We start from the raw sequence: 16,150 nt of genomic DNA on the forward strand, positions 1-16,150 counted from the left end.
GTTGCACTTTGATGTGTTTGAAGGCAGAATTTTGGTTTCACTTTGAAGTATTTTTTCTTTCTCTGCTAGAGTACAGGATGCCCTGAAGGCCAGGGAGAGAGGTCTGTATTATTAAAAAACAAAAACACACAAAAATAAAAACCTTTAAGTCCTCAATACTTTCAGACAAAAAAAAAAAAAATAGGAGTAATTACAGGCTTGGAGGAATTTTTCCCCCCTCTCATGTACTTGTACTTTGATATAAATGGCTTTGCCTTAGGATTGCTGTCCTTCTTTCTTAGTGGAGAAAGGTTGTCTGTCTTCGTGGAGCTGGGCCTCAGCAGTGGCCGCTTCCCTGTCTCCAAACCCAGCAGGCTCACTAGGCCCCACACCATCTTGGAGAGGTCATAGAATGGGAGACGCCATGTTGAATGAACCTGCAATTGCCTCTTCTAGGAGATGGGGACACCTTGGCCACAGCTCCTGGCAGTCAGAGGACTGATTTATTGGGTTCTCACTCTCAGACTGGTCTTGACACACCAATAGATAATTTAACTCTGATTGCTCCCCTCTATTCAGTCCTCAGTCGTACAAATGCGTGTGACAGGGTTTTGTCACCTGTGCTCGTTATTTTGATCAAAACCTTATTTTCCTTCCTGTGAAAGTAGTGAAAAACCTGTTGAAAAGACAGAACAGTGTCAAGGAGTTGCAATGATTATTCATCATTCCACCACCTGGATATATTCACATAATTACATTTTAACAAAGCTCCTCCCATGTTTACCACCACCCTTTTAAAAAACCATAATTAAGCTTTTATTGCACATAAAGGTTTATATCACGATACTTTACTTTGTCATTATTACTTTAGAGCAGATTATTTCAAAGTGATTTTTTTCTTTTGAATAGCCCCCAAATGTTTGGTAGGCAGGGAAGGTATTCTTATTTTACTTTTTAGATAAGAAAACGGAATCTCAATGGAGTCAAATTTATTCAGAATTTTAAGCACCGCAGTCAAACGTGCTGTCTGAGGTCACCCAGGTAAGTGGTGGAAACACAACTAGAATACAGGTCAGTCGACTACCGAACTTATACTATTTTCACACCTCTGAGTTCCTCTCTTCTTCCCCCGATCTTTACCAGGTATAGTAAAGTTGATCTTCAAGAGGAGAACATGGCTTTCAAAGCAAGGTTGTAAACCCTGAGATGGGAATAAGCAACGCAAGGTCTAGTCCAAGAGCCTGGAATTCTACAGTTTATGAAGACAGGGTTTTGATCTCAGGGGACAAGGTGACAAACCCAAGTAGCACACACAGCAGGGTCACAGACTTAGGTGCAGCATGGAAGACAATGGAGATTATTTCTACTGCAGCTCTGTATAGATGGTGGAGATTGGGCTAATAACATTGCATTAGCTGTAGGGAATGTGTTATACTAATGTAACATCTTAAGTGGGGAAAACTGGATGTAGACTACGTGGACAGACTCTGCACAATATCTACAACTTTTCTGTAAATCTAAAACTATTCTAAAGTGAAAGATTATTTTTTAAAAAATAGGAGTAAAAGTGTACCAGACCCAACCAAAGAGGGACGGTATTACAGGCCGAAGGAACTGAAGGAAGCATGCCGTGTGAGGTGCATGAGGAAGGGGAGGGTCTGGGGGGTTGGAGCAGACTGGGCCTACACAAACTTAAGTGAAGCTGATTGTCAGGCTTGGATCTCAATAAAGCAGGACTTTCTTTTAGGCCAAGCTTCAGAGTGTTAGGATTTATTTTGTAGGAAATGAGAAGTCATTCGAAAATTTTCATTAACACAGTTCATGTTTGAGTTTATTTATTACAAAGGTGCAAATCAGCACAATGGAGGAGGCTGTAAGAGAGAGGTTGGGGGTAATGAGATCAATGGGGAGGCTGTTGCAATACTCTGGGGCAGGAGGCTGCTGCCTTGAGCCAGGCAATGAGCTAGAAGAAGAAGGTTGTGTGGCCGGACATTGAGAGGCAGGGCCCTTCTCGTAGCTGAGCTTAAAACTCTAGAAGGACAGGGCTTCATCCCAGCTGCTTTCTTTTGCCTCCATTCTCCATTCTCAAAACTGATTACAATCCCAGTAGACAGACAGGTAAAGTTGGTTTGATCAAGGCCACGCAGAGCCCCATCTGGGTGCTTGCTTATGCACGTGCTAGCACAGAGTGGAGGTGGCCCTTCACCTGTGCCACGGAGGTTTGGCAGCATGTGTTAGGAATTCAAGTCCTGCTGCAAGGCAGGATATCTGGTACCTGGAACTGCCATGTCATCGTGAGGACGAGATCACCTTCATTATGTCTTTGTCTGTCATCGAGGTGGTCCAGGGACCTTCTTAACACCACCCCACCCAGGAGGTGCAACACATTACCCATCACGGTTAAGCAGCTCCAGTGCCTGGGCTAACCAGTTATGGGGATAAGACGCAGGCAGCCCAAATACACATCATGAGTCCCCTGGTCTGTGTCAGAGGGTCCAAAGAATGTAGGGAATTAACACCTTGCCTCTTTTTGTCTGGGTTTGTCTCTTCCCTTTGACCAGTATTTTAATCTAGATGAAGGACTTGATCCTGGGTCCCAGTGCTGTTTCCAAGACCCAAGGGAGAAAGAGCCATGAGCTTTCGTTCTCACTGTGTCAGTTCCCAGAGTGTGGCATCTTTGATGTCCTTGAAGAGGACTTTGGGTAGATTTTAACTGCCCTTTACTGCAGTGCCCCTCAAATTAATGGGTGGTGGCTGTGAGGAGCTCCTCAGAGCACATGGCCATGCTGTTGACTCAATGATTCATTCATCGCTGCCAGACATCTATGACTTAGGGTGGAGTGGGTCTTAGTTGGTATTGTGTCCAAAGTGATAGCCGGAGTTTCTAAGTTCCTTTCAAACTGCTTCTACAACCATGTATCTCATTCTGATATTCCTGCTTTAGGCCTCAGGGTTCTAGTATCTTCCAGGTGGCATGGTCCCTCAGATTCTGCCACTGTGGCCTCATAGTCAAAGCTCGGAGTGCAGAGCCCACTGTAGATATCAAGGCTAAGGGACATGCTGGGAGAGTAGGCGTGTCCTTAGGTAGCGCTATTGGTGACTTCTTTAGGGCACCTGGTGACATTTCTCCCCAGAGGGATAGTTCTGCGCAGCCCAACTAGGGGACTTGTGGGTTTCGTCCGATGAAAAGTAGATGCTGCCCGCAGTGGTCTACTTCTTTAATGCCTTGCTGCTTAAATGGTGGTCATGGATCGTCAGCAGCAGGATCACCTGGGAGCTTGTTAGACAGGAATAATCACAGGCCCCAGAAGCAGCAAGTGTATATAAAATCCCTGGATAATTTGTGTGCATGTTATAGTTTGAGGACCCCCCGCTTTAATCTATAGCAGAGGTTTACAACCCTGGCTGTGCATTAGAATCACCTGGGGAGCTGAAACATTCATATCTAGCCCACTACAGACCAATTAAATTCAAATCTCTGGGGGTGAGGCCCAGCCTTCAATATGCTTTAAAAGCCTTCTTAAGAGAATCTAATATGCAGTGACCTAGAAGAACAGGGTTTCTCAATGAGGACCACTGCGGAAGCATTACAATTCCTCATGCCTGTGTGCTGAGATCCTGATTAAGTTGAGATGGGGGCTGGTATCTGTGTGTGTGTGTGTGTGTGTGTGTGTGTGTACATATATATATACATATACATATAAATATATATATTTGTTTATATATTTTTTTACATTTCACCAATTAATGATTGAGAATCATTGATCAGAGAAAGATTTCATCGTGGTTCCCGGGCCCTGCAGGGAGGCAGAGACGGGAAGCAGTCTGGAGAACATCTGTGTCTCCTGTCGTTTCTGAGCCGGTACAGGGGCTCTGGAACCCCCTCAGGGGGCCCGTCAGCGATGCATCAGGCTATGGGAGAGACTCTGTAGGCTCAGGAGGTTGTGGCAGATCCAGAGCACGTGTAGTCTTGGCCTGTACCTGCAGAGCAAGGGAAATCGTGACATTTGCCCTACCGCGAAGACAGGCAGCGAGCTCTTGACCCCGCTTGCAGTAGGCATCAATCAGGGTGCAAGAAAGCCGCACATGGGGGTCTTCGTTACCCGCGTCCCTGCTGAGCCTCATCCTGCCTTGATGGCAGCAGTGGCTGATTTCAAAGGCCCTCTGGCCTAGGCAAGTAGAAGGAGTAATTACAGAAAGAAGATACTTTGTGGGAGACACGGTGACATGACCTCAGTGGGTGGACAGAATAAAATTAGACAATGGTCATTCTAGAAACAAGTTCTTACCAATTGGTTTTATTTTAAAGATGTGGCAAGTCCTCAAGTTCCAGAGGAGCTGATGGGGGAAGTGGAACTTTCTGTCACACCTTTATTCTTTCTCAGGTTTTAAGATGGCTCTGAGTCTCTGGGACACTGAGGGGACTGCTGTCCTCCAGCTGCCTGACTCAGGATCCCAGTTTGAGAGGCAAGTTCCTGAGGTGCATACAGGTGCCCGTTCTGTCCCTCACACTCCCTTTTTCCTTCACAGCTGGCGACGTGGGACTCAGAGAAAGGCCTGAATGGCAGCCTGCAAGAGAGGCCCATGGGCAGCCGCCTCCAAGGACTGATTCTCAAAGTGGTGACTGTCTTGGTAGGATCACGGGCATGTTGGGGAGTTTCACCATTCAGGCTTTTGAGTCAGAGGCTTCTCTCTGTTCAGCTTAATGCTGGGTTTGGAGAGAAGGGGATCTCGAGTAGTGTCTTGAGTGTTCATAAGGCCTTTCTGGCAAATAGTTTTGCAAACTATGAAGGAAGAGTAGGGCTGGAGATTCTGCCCCAGGGTCTTTCACAGGAGGCGGCTGGGCTACTCTAGAGAAAGACCGCTAATCTAGAGCCACTGCTGAGCTTCCACGTAGGCATAGCTCTACTTGTTCCTGGATGTAAACAGTAGCTTGACCTACTGATGGTCTCAGGAGAGCTTGGCTGAGAGCCAGAGTCCCCAGAAAGATGCTTGGAGGAGGACACTCTTCCAGCACCCAATCCCACTGATGGCCCCATGTGATACAAACTTCCTAACAAAGACCCTTTGTTGCAATTTTTCTGCACGGTTGTCCTGGAATCATGGACTTTTACATGTTTAAGAGACCTTAGAAGCATCTTCCTATCAATTTCTTCCTTCACCTTTTCAGGGCTGTAGGAGACATTTTCGATTTACCTCTTATTAACTGGTCAGACGTGGTTCAGATGGCCCCTCTGTCACATCTCCTTGGCTCTAGAAGCCTTTGGCAGCAGTGTTCCTGTATTCCTTGTATGGACATCACAGAATAAGAATTATACCATAACCCCCCACACCCCCAGTTAAACTAATGAGGAATATTCTCTGGGGATGTTTGCCAAAAGTCCCTCCTTGTTCAGTTTCATAGGATTGTGGTGAGGAAGGCTGAGGTGTTTTCCGGAGAACCACATGCCCTACAGGAGCGCACATGACACAGCACAAAATGTGTGAATGTGGCTTTGGGCTCGGAAACTGTGGGGTTTAATTCTGTCCTGTCTTTTGACTTATGGTGTGACCTTCTCCCATGAATCAGAATCCATTTTCTAGTACAATCTGATAGATGTAATACTGTCTTCTCTCAACCTAATATCATAGAGCTTTTATTGTCGTTCTTTATCCTGGTGAGAAGTAACCACATTTCTTATGTGGATCCTGAAGAATTACAGCATTTCCTAAGGACAGAGTCCTGAATGTCACAAATAAAGGAATGAAAAGAAATCATGTCATTCTGGCCATGGGGTTCTGAGCAGAGGCTGGGATAACATCACACGGGACAAGTAAATCTCCATTCCTCCCTCAGTATGCTGGTTGGAGGGATCTTCCACTCGACTGTGCCCTGAGTGTCCATAAACTGCTTTAAAAAAGGGCAGAGATGTTCAGACTCCAGTCCTAAATTGGATAAATACATGCCCATGTTTGCAAGCATTCTAAAGCTGTGATTCATCAGATTGGTCTCTCCAAAAACACCCTGGAAAAACCTGTTATTTAACTGAAGAACATCTGTTCTGTTGTCCCCAGGAAGAGCCTTTCGTGATGGTGGCTGAGAACATCCTTGGACAGCCCAAGCGCTACAAAGGGTTCTCCATAGATGTCCTGGATGCATTGGCCAAGGCTCTGGGCTTCAAATATGAGATTTACCAGGCCCCCGACGGCAGGTATGGTCACCAGCTCCATAACACCTCCTGGAACGGGATGATCGGGGAGCTCCTCAGCAAGGTAGGTCCAAAAGCAGGACCATGAGGAGGGACACCCTAGTCTGCCTCTGGGGTGATATTTGTATTTGGCCCATTAGGCAGTTAGAACCTTGGAACTAGCTAAACAGATCACAGGTTACCACTCTACATTCACTAGAGCTCTCTTTTCTTCAACCCACTCCTCCCCACCATATCCACTTCTATTCTTTTACTTTCTCATTCCCTGGCACTCTGTTTTCTTTCCATGCCCACTGCTGCCATTCCTTTCGAGTCTGTCCATTGAGCCTGCTCTGTCATGCACCCTTTCTGTAACCCACCCCCACGTTTGGGCTGAAATAGGAACTTAGTTCTCATGGGAGGTATGCGTGAGTGCTTATTCTTTTCTTCCTCATGGCCCACAGGTGGGGTGTGTATATACAAGTGCGTGTGTGTGCATGAGTGTGTGCGTGTGTCTGCATTGTTCTGTGTAAGTGATACGACATTCCCCAGCTCCTCAGATTAATTTCAAATAATTACTCTTCCTCTCTCCTATAGAACCTGGGTCCTCATTGAGACTCATGGTATGAGGCCAGTTCACTGTGTCCCCATCCTCACCCCTGTCATCCCCTGACCTCTGGGTCATTTCCTGACAGTCATTTATGATGGTGGCATCTGCTCAACCCCTCCCTCTCTAGTGTTGCTGCTGCCACCAACTTTGACGTTGCAGACGTTCCTAGGCCAACACTGGGCTCCCGATGTTTTGACCGTCTCACCTCCAGTGACCTTGGTTTGTGCCCCACATCAGTGCCTGTCCCCATGCATTTTGTCAACATCTTATGTGTTACCATCCCTGTCCCACTCCATGACTATGACCTATTGTCCTTCTGACTCTTTTGAACCTTTGCTCCTAAAACACAAGTCCTTTGCTTTCTAAACCCATTAAGGTAGACACCGTCTCTCCCATTTCTCCTACGCTTTTTTAAAAAAACAATTTTCTTGCAGTACTAATTTATGTATAAAATTCACCCATTTTGGATATACAATTCAATGATTTTTAAGAAAGCTACTGAGTTATGCAACCATCATCATAATCTAGTTTTAGAATAATTCCATCAACCCAGTGAGATTCCCTCACACTTATTTATAGTTAATCCCATTTCCAACCCCAGCCCTAGGCAACCTTTGATCTATTTTCTATCTCCATAGATTTGCTTTTGTGAACATTTAATGTAAATGGAGTCATACCATACATGGTCCTTTCCACTTAGCACATGTATTTGAGGTTCATCTTTCTTTAAGATTTTTGAGCCCCTGTAATACTGTATACTTTCCTGCCTGGTGTGCCCTCAGTTCTTGACCAGATAATCCTGTTCCCTTTATCTTTTGTGACTGTCTTTGTTCTTGGTTTCTTATGTACTGAAACCCTGACTTGAATATATTATCTACCCTCTGACTCTGACATCCAAGTTGCTGCATACAATTAGAGAAGAAAATCACACATTTGTCCATATGGATAGATGAACAATGTGTGGCCTCGAACCTCAGCTAGGCCTTCGGGACAGCCCAAGTTCCTTAACTTGTCCTTTGTTGGACCCCTTAGCTATATCCCTTAGAGACTGTTTCAAAAGTTTGTCTTTCTCTTTAAGCAACCTAGAAGTCTTCTCTCCTAAATTAAAAAAAAAAAGTACTCCTATATTAGGCAAAGAAATGGAGATTTGTGGGCTTGAAATACTACTTCAACTACCTATGAAATTCACATCTGCAGACACCTGCTCGTACTCCAGGTTCAGAGGTGGGAGTGTTTTCCCCCGTGTTACAGGTCACCCCTCTACCCATGTCGTAAGTCGATCCCTTGTGCTTCTTCTGGACCTGGCTTCATAAATTACTTTCCCGTCTTCCTATGCTGTAAACCTGCGTGGCTCCGCTAGATCTCTTCTTAGTCCTTACGTAGGCTCCGAATGCTCCATATCCTTAAAAACAAATCCCTGGATCTTGAGTTTTTGCAAAGAGAGGCAAGAACCAGACATACAAATGTGACAAGTCTAAGAGGAGAGCTTCACCATCATTACCTCCAACATTTTTTCTTTTTACTCTAGATATGTTGTTGGATTTCACAGTTTATTATTATTATTTTTTATTTCATAGTTTAGAACATCCTTATATCTGCCTCTCTAGCCCACATATTAAATCTCATAAAAAATTTTCTGATAAAGTCTTCTTATGTATGTTTTCCCAATTTAATTTATATTTTTAAAGATTTTATTTATTCATTTGAGAGAGAGAGAGACAGTGAGAGGGAGAGAGAATCTGAAGCAGACCCCTTGTTGAGAGCAGATCCTGACTTGGGGCTTGATCCCACAACTACGAGATCATGACCTGAGCTGAAACCAAGAGTCAGCTGCTTACTGCCTGAGCCACCCAGACGCCCCTAAAATAAACTTAGTTCCGATGATGCCTCCTGCATAGAAGTCCAAGAGCCAAGATCAGGATGATCATGGTATATTTTGGTGCCCTTGTGGTTGAAGGGACTGGTGGCCCATTATTGGCCTCCGTCATGCATCCAGTCCTAATTATCCTAACCTCCACCAGTCTTGGCAGCTTTAATCTCACAGTCTAGTTCCATCTTAATGGATTCTTTGTCTATTTTTAAAATTAAGCCCATCTTGGAAAGAAAAATCTTGCAAGGTACTTTTGGGGTCAAAGTATAGCATGTCCAGAAGGTCCCCTCCCAACATGGCTTTACTATATGAAGAATCAACCCATATGTTGAGAGGCCATGAATTAAGGGCCGTGGAAGATCAAGAAAAGTAGATAATCCCATTTTTCTTGGAGGATATGACTCTCTGGCATAGAGTCTGCATATAAAACAACCAGGGACTGTTTATAACTTCTGAAGTATCTCAGGAAAAGCATCCATGTGGGCTAATGGAAGTTTGGAGAAGCTTGATGGAAGTATAGGAAGGATACAAATAAGCCTAGAAGAAGATAGAAAGGACTTCTTGGTTGGGGGCAGGGACGGGGTAGAGGGAAATAACCAGCAAAAGAAAGAAGATGGTGAAAGTTTGTGAGGACAACAAGAAAGTGAAGAAAAACTACAATTCAAACAGACAACTTAGTGTTGAATTTTTTTTTTTTTTTTTTTTTTTTTTACGGTATTCAAGGTCACAGGCTGTCCTGTCTTGAATGCATTTCCTCTGGAAGGAATAACCCAAAGGGTAGAGGGCAGGCCTTGCCCCAGGGTGGGACCCAGCAGGAAGCGAGAACTGCTGTCTGATGAGTTGGTTTTGCCTTTCAGAGGGCAGACCTGGCCATCTCCGCCATCACAATCACTCCGGAGAGGGAGAGCGTTGTGGACTTTAGCAAGCGGTACATGGACTATTCGGTGGGGATCCTAATCAAGAAGCCCGAGGAGAAAATCAGCATCTTCTCTCTTTTTGCTCCGTTTGATTTTGCCGTGTGGGCCTGCATTGCAGCGGCCATCCCGGTGGTGGGCGTGCTGATATTTGTGTTGAACCGGATCCAGGCCGTGAGGGCTCAGAGTGCTGCCCAGCCCCGACCATCCGCTTCGGCCACCTTGCACAGCGCCATCTGGATAGTTTACGGAGCCTTCGTACAGCAAGGTACGTTCCTGGTTTCCTGATGTTGCGGGATAGCCCCGAGGGCCGGGAAGAACTTGCCCATTGACAGAGTTCTTAGATGCGTTTTGGAGAAGTCATTTTAAATGCAATTTTATTTAATCTCTAGGACGGTACTAATATCAGGCTGCACCCAATTTCTCTGAGTAATATCAGATAGAAATTAAATGAAGTGACAAGGAACTCAACTTCAAAGCCTGATTCTCCGCTTTAGATAAAATTAACTTTGGAGTTCTGCTTTGCACTTTTCTCCCCTCCCACATCAGGTTGATTGTTATGCACATGGGGTTGTCAGATGAAACTGAATCTTGCTTAAATTTGAAGTCTTAATAGGAAAAAAAAATCACAATTGTTTTGCAATCCTCTGAGCAGTCCTCCACCCAGTGTTGAGATACAAAGTCTCCTTTCTCTGTGAAGTCTGGAGAGCACTTGGTAAGTTACAGGATCTTGCAGTTTTGACCCAAGCAACAAATTGCAAAGTTCCTAATGTGAGTGTTGGCCTTGTTTGCACCATGGCAAAACATGTATCGCCTGTTTGCAAGGTTATATAAGAAGTGTCAGTGAAACGCTTTCTTCTGCTACCACCTGAGGGACCAAGGAGAAATAATTGGCCTCCACGGGGCAGCTACTGACTGCAAGTCACAGGCAATGATTTCTGAAAATCCTAGGAAAAAAGTCATCCAGTGAGGGCTGAATATTAATAAAAGCGAGATCTCATTTCTGAGGTTTAAAAGAAAGCTAGGGAACCCTCCAGGTAGGAGGTAATTCTATATTTACAGAATTCCTGAGACGACTCTCTATGAATTTGAAATTGGAAAAGGATCTTACATCATGTTGCAGCCCTGGAAGTATGCAACACAGTGAGCTAGAATCTTCTAACTGGAAGATTTTGATATTCAGAACTCTACCCTTGGTGTTTTGACAAACATCACGTCACTAAAAGGCCAATCCTGGATTTTTCGTATTTGGTGGTCCTCCACCCCTTTCCAAGATTGGTGGTCTTTGGATTCTTCCCCAGGATTGTCACAGTCCCCCATAACTAGCCAGCAGCTCACTTCCCTGCTCCCCAGCTCAACCCCAATGGCGGTTCCCTGAGCCAGGCCCCAGGGTGGAGCTGGAGCATTTCTGTGGGGATGCAAGTGAGAGTAGACACCCAGGGCCAATCCATTTTGCTGGCCTCCTGTAGGTGGTGAATCCTCAGTGAACTCCATGGCCATGCGCATCGTGATGGGCAGCTGGTGGCTTTTCACCCTCATCGTGTGCTCCTCCTACACAGCGAACCTGGCGGCGTTCCTCACAGTGTCCAGGATGGACAACCCCATAAGGTGAGAGCCATTCCTCCTTCCAGATCTGGGAACATTCAGCTCCGAAAGGCTGTAAAGACAGAGTGCAGCCTCGTGTCCTGGAGGCAGGCGGACTCCGATCCTGGCTCTGCAGTTGGATGACCGTACTCTTGCGTGCGTGAAAAGCTTCACTCCTCTTGTAGTTTACTTCATACACAATTATATAAGTGCATAAATGAATTAAATAATACTTCTCTGAACATTTAAATGCTGCTTATAAGACTAAGAAATCAAAACATTAAAAATTAACGAATTAAATTTCCTCAGGCATTTAAACGTTGATTACAAACTTATTTAATCAAAATTTTCTAAACATTACATTAAAATTAATTAAGACCACAAGTCTAAGGTATTTTTTCAAATCTTCAAACACCTTAAAATTATTTTTAAAAACATGCCATTATCACAGTGATTAGAAAACTTATTTCACTTATATTTATAAAATTATAAAATTACTGAAGCCAGGGAGTAAAATCATTCCTTTGTTTTATCAAAGTGTTAAAAATATGGCTTGAAAGAATTAGTTCAACATAGTGAAATAACAGGAATGCCTTTGTTTTAGGAGCAGATTTCCACCTACTGTGTAACTTACAAGCGAACTTGGGCAAAGTGAAGGGGTATTGGAAATGTGGTGACTGAAGTGACCAAAGACACAGATCTAGTCTACATTTCCTCGGGTTCAATATCGGCTTCAATATCCCCTCTCACTTGATCCCTGATTATAGTGTGTAATTTCTCCTTCAATTCATCATACTCACTATCATTACATGGATTCTTTCGATCTACAGGCCTCACTGGCCATCCATACTTAACCAGCTTCTATGGCTCCCAGCTGCCTATTTAAAGGAGTTCAGCCTCTGGCCAGGATTCAGAATTTAGTATGATGTTATCCAGTTTTATTTTTTAGTTGGCATTTTTATCGAGATAATTATAGATTCACATGCAGTTGTAAGAAATAATGCAGCGAGATCTCATAATATCCTTTAACTGGTTTCCCCCAGTCGTAACATTTTGCAAAACTGTAGTATCTTATCACAACCAGGGTATCGACATTAATACAGTTGACTGATTCTATTCGGATTTCTCCTCTTGCACTCATTTCTCTGTGCATGTGTGTGTGTGCATTTGGGTCCACGCAATCTTATCCCATGTGTAGGTTTGTGTATTCACCACCATGGTAACGATGCTAAAGAATTTTATTCCTACAAGGATCCCTTGTGTTTTCCTCTTATAACGACACCCATCTCCTGCACACTTCTCCCCCTTCTTCCCCTCTGGTCTTGTTCTTAACCCCTGGTGACCACTAACGTGTTCTCCATTTCTAAAATGTTGTCATTTCAGGGCACCTGGATGACTCAGTCAGTTAAGTGTCCAACTCTTGATTTCAGCTCAGGTCATGATGTCAGGGTCCTGGGATCGAGCCCTGCTTCGGGCTCATGCTCAGTACCGAGTCTGCTTGTCCCTCTCCCTCTGCTCCTCCCCCCTGCTCACTCTTTCTCTCTCTCTGTAAAATAAATAAGTAAATAAAATCTTTAAAATGTCATTTTAAATATGTTATATAAATGGAATCATAGCTTTTGGATTGCCTTTTTCATTTAGAATAATTCTCTGGAGATTCATCCAGGTTGGTACGTGTCTCAATAATTCATTGCTTTTTTCTGCTCAGTAATATCCCATGTACCACAGCTTGTTTAACTGTTCACACACTGAAGGACATCTGGGTTGTTTCCACTTTTATGCAATTATGAATAAAACCATTATGAATATTTGTGTGTAGGATTTGGTGTGAACTACAAGTGTGAACTACAAGTTTTCATTTGTGATACATATGTATCCAAGAGTGCAATTGCTGGGTCATATGGTAATTGCATGCTTTATAAGAAAATATGCTTTATAAGAAACCATCAAACTGTATTCCAGTGACTCTGCGATTTTATATTACTAGTAGTGATGTGGGAATGATCCAGTTTCTTTGCATCTTTGCCAGCATTTAGTATTTTCAATATTTTTTTATTTTACCATTCTGATAGGCATGAGTGATAGCTCATTCTGGTTTTAATTTGCATTTCCCTAATGAGTAATTGTGTTGAACAACTTTTCATGTGCTTATTGCTATCTATATAATAACCTCTTTGGTGAAATACCCATTTTTATATATTGTACCCATTTTCTTATGTTTTTTCTTTCTTTCTTTTTTTTTAGAGAGAGAGAGAGTGCAGGCACACCCATATGTGAGCAGGGGGAAGGGCAGAGGGAGAGGGTGAGAGAGAATCCCAAGCAGGCTCCACTCAGCATGGAGCCTGACTTGGGGCTTGATCTCACGATCCTGAGATCATGACCTGACCCTAAATCAAGAGTGGGATGCTTAACCAACTGAGCCACCCAGGCACCCCTTGCCCATTTTCCAACTGGATTGTTTGACTACTACTCTTATGTTTTGAAAGTTCTTCGTATATTTTAGATACTAGTTCTTTTTCAGACATGTTGTTTGTAAATATTTTCCCCACTCTGTACTTTCTCTTTTCAACCTCTTAATAAGGTCTTTCACAGAGAAAATTTTTTAATTCCTCTGAAGTCCAATTTATAAATTTAGTCTTTTGTGAATCATACCTTTGGTGTCAAGTCTAATTCTTGCCTACCCCTAGACCATGAAGATCATCTCCTGTTTTTTTTGTGTTTTTCCTAAAAGTGTTGTAATTTTACATTTAACATTTCGGTCTACAGTCAATTTTGAGTTAATTTTTGTATAAGGTGTGAGGTTTAGGTGAGTTTTAGATATATAATTACAATAATTACATATGGTTTTATCTATGAATGTCCAATTGCTTTAGTGTCATTTATTAAAAAGGTTATCTTTCCTTCATTGAATTGCTTTTGTAATTTTTTCAGGAATTAGGGCACATTGTCGTTCTATTTCTGAGTTTTCCATTCAGTTCCATTGATCTATGTGCCTATGTCTATGTGCCTATGCCTTTGCCAATACCGTGCTGTCTTGGTTACTGTAGCTACAGACTAAACCTTAATATTGGGCAGAGTGATTCCTCTGATTTTATTTTTCTTTGTTCAGATTGTTTTAACTATTCTAGGGCCTGTGCCTTTCCACAGAAATTTTAGAATAAGCTTGTCTATGTTTATAAAAAAAAACTTTTCCATGGTTTTTATAGGAGTTGCATTAATTATAGTTGAAATTGCATTAAACCAATAGATCATAACTTGCTGAGCTTATTTATCCTGAATGGGTATTGGATTTCTCAAATGCTTTTTTTTTTTTTGCATTGCTTGACATGACTGTATGATTTTTCTTCTTTAGCTTACTAATATGATAGATTACATTAGATTGTTTTTCAAATGTTATGTACCTTGAATGAATCTCACCTGGTCATGAACTACGATTCTTTTCATATATTTTGGATTCTGTTTGTTGATATTCTGGTGGAGGATTTTTGCATCTAAATTTATGAGAAATATTGGTTTGCACTTTTATTTATTGTCCTGTTTCTGTCTAGTTTTGGTTTCAGGGTAACACTGGCTTCATAAAATGATTTAAGAAGTCTTTGCTCATCTTCTATTTTCTAAGAGAGATTATATGAAGTTGGTGTTAATTCATCTCTGTTTGGTATAATTCTCCAGGGAAACCATCTAGAAGATTTCATATTCTTGGAGCTTTTAAATTAATAATTAAAATTTTCATAGCTATAGGGCAATTCATATTATCTATTTCTTCTTCAAGTGTAGTTCATTTATAGTATTGTTCATGTTTTCCATTTACTTGCTGATCTTCTGTTGTTATCAATTATTAAATGTGGGATATTAAAATCTCCAACCATTTTTTCAGAACCGCCTATTTCTCCCTTCAATTTTATCAATTTTGATTCATATATTTTGGGATTTTAGGTGTATATATATTTTGAATTATAATTGTTTTATATTCTTATCAAATGACCCTTTTATCATTATATAATGTCCTTTGTCTCTTATAAAAACTTCCCTTAAAGTGTACTTTGGCTGGTATTAGTATATTACTCCAGTTCTCTTTTGGTTATTTGCACAAAATATTTTTTATTCTTTAATTTTCAATCTATTTGTCTTGGAATCTAAAGTGAGTCACTTCCATACAACATATAGTTCAATTATGTTTTTTAATCTGTTCTACCAATCTCTGTTTTTTTTTTTTTTAAGATTTTATTTATTTATTTGACAGAGATAGAGACAGCCAGCGAGAGAGGGAACACAAGCAGGGGGAGTGGGAGAGGAAGAAGCAGACTCATAGCAGAGGAGCCTGACGTGGGGCTCGATCCCATAATGCCAGGATCACGCCCTGAGCCGAAGGCAGACGCTTAACCACTGTGCCACCCAGGCGCCCCCTACCAATCTCTGTTTTAATTGGAGAGTTTAATCCACTTACATCTAATGTAATTAGTGATAAGGAAGAATTCACTTCTGCCGTGTTGTTGTTTGTTCTCTTTATGTCTTAACACCTCTTTTGTTCCTCATTTCCTCCACTCCTGCTTTTCTTTCTGTTAAATAGATATATTCTGTATACCATTTTAATTCCCCTGTTGTTTCTTTCACTATATATATTTTTGAGTTATGTTTTAGTGGTTGCCCTAGGAATGTCAATTAATGTCTTAATTTATAAGAATCTAATTTGAATTAATGCCAACTTAATTTTAATAGTATAAGAAAATGTTTTTCCTATGTCACTCTGTTCCACTCCACCTCTTCCCCAACAACTCCTTTTTGAAACTTCTGATCCCTTACTTTTTAGGAAGTGATTAAAAACTTTTTCCCTATTTATTTGATAGATAGCCTTCTATATTTAATTTTTAAATTGTTATTTTTTATTGTTTTTTACTTATTGAATAAACTTCATAATTTTTAAAACAACTTTTGATATTAGAATATATTATTACATGTTTATAGTTTTTAATTTTAATTTTTAAATTGTGATAAAATATACATAACATCAATTTTATCATTTTAA

At 41.8% G+C, this 16,150-nt stretch overlaps 1 protein-coding gene across 1 annotated transcript in view; it reads left to right on the plus strand.

The window, feature by feature from the left end:
* GRID1 (glutamate ionotropic receptor delta type subunit 1) overlaps positions 1 to 16,150 on the plus strand; it is a 687,404-nt gene that overhangs the window by 570,448 nt on the left and 100,806 nt on the right. Inside the window, exons 9-12 of the mRNA XM_040623983.1 lie at positions 4,510 to 4,611; positions 6,034 to 6,231; positions 9,484 to 9,808; positions 11,010 to 11,148. Coding sequence (XP_040479917.1) covers positions 4,510 to 4,611; positions 6,034 to 6,231; positions 9,484 to 9,808; positions 11,010 to 11,148 — 764 coding nt within the window. The remainder of the gene's footprint in view (positions 1 to 4,509; positions 4,612 to 6,033; positions 6,232 to 9,483; positions 9,809 to 11,009; positions 11,149 to 16,150) is intronic.

Source organism: Ursus maritimus, unplaced genomic scaffold (assembly GCF_017311325.1).
Source record: "Ursus maritimus isolate PB19 unplaced genomic scaffold, ASM1731132v1 scaffold_7, whole genome shotgun sequence".
NCBI classification, from domain to species: Eukaryota; Metazoa; Chordata; class Mammalia; order Carnivora; family Ursidae; genus Ursus; species Ursus maritimus.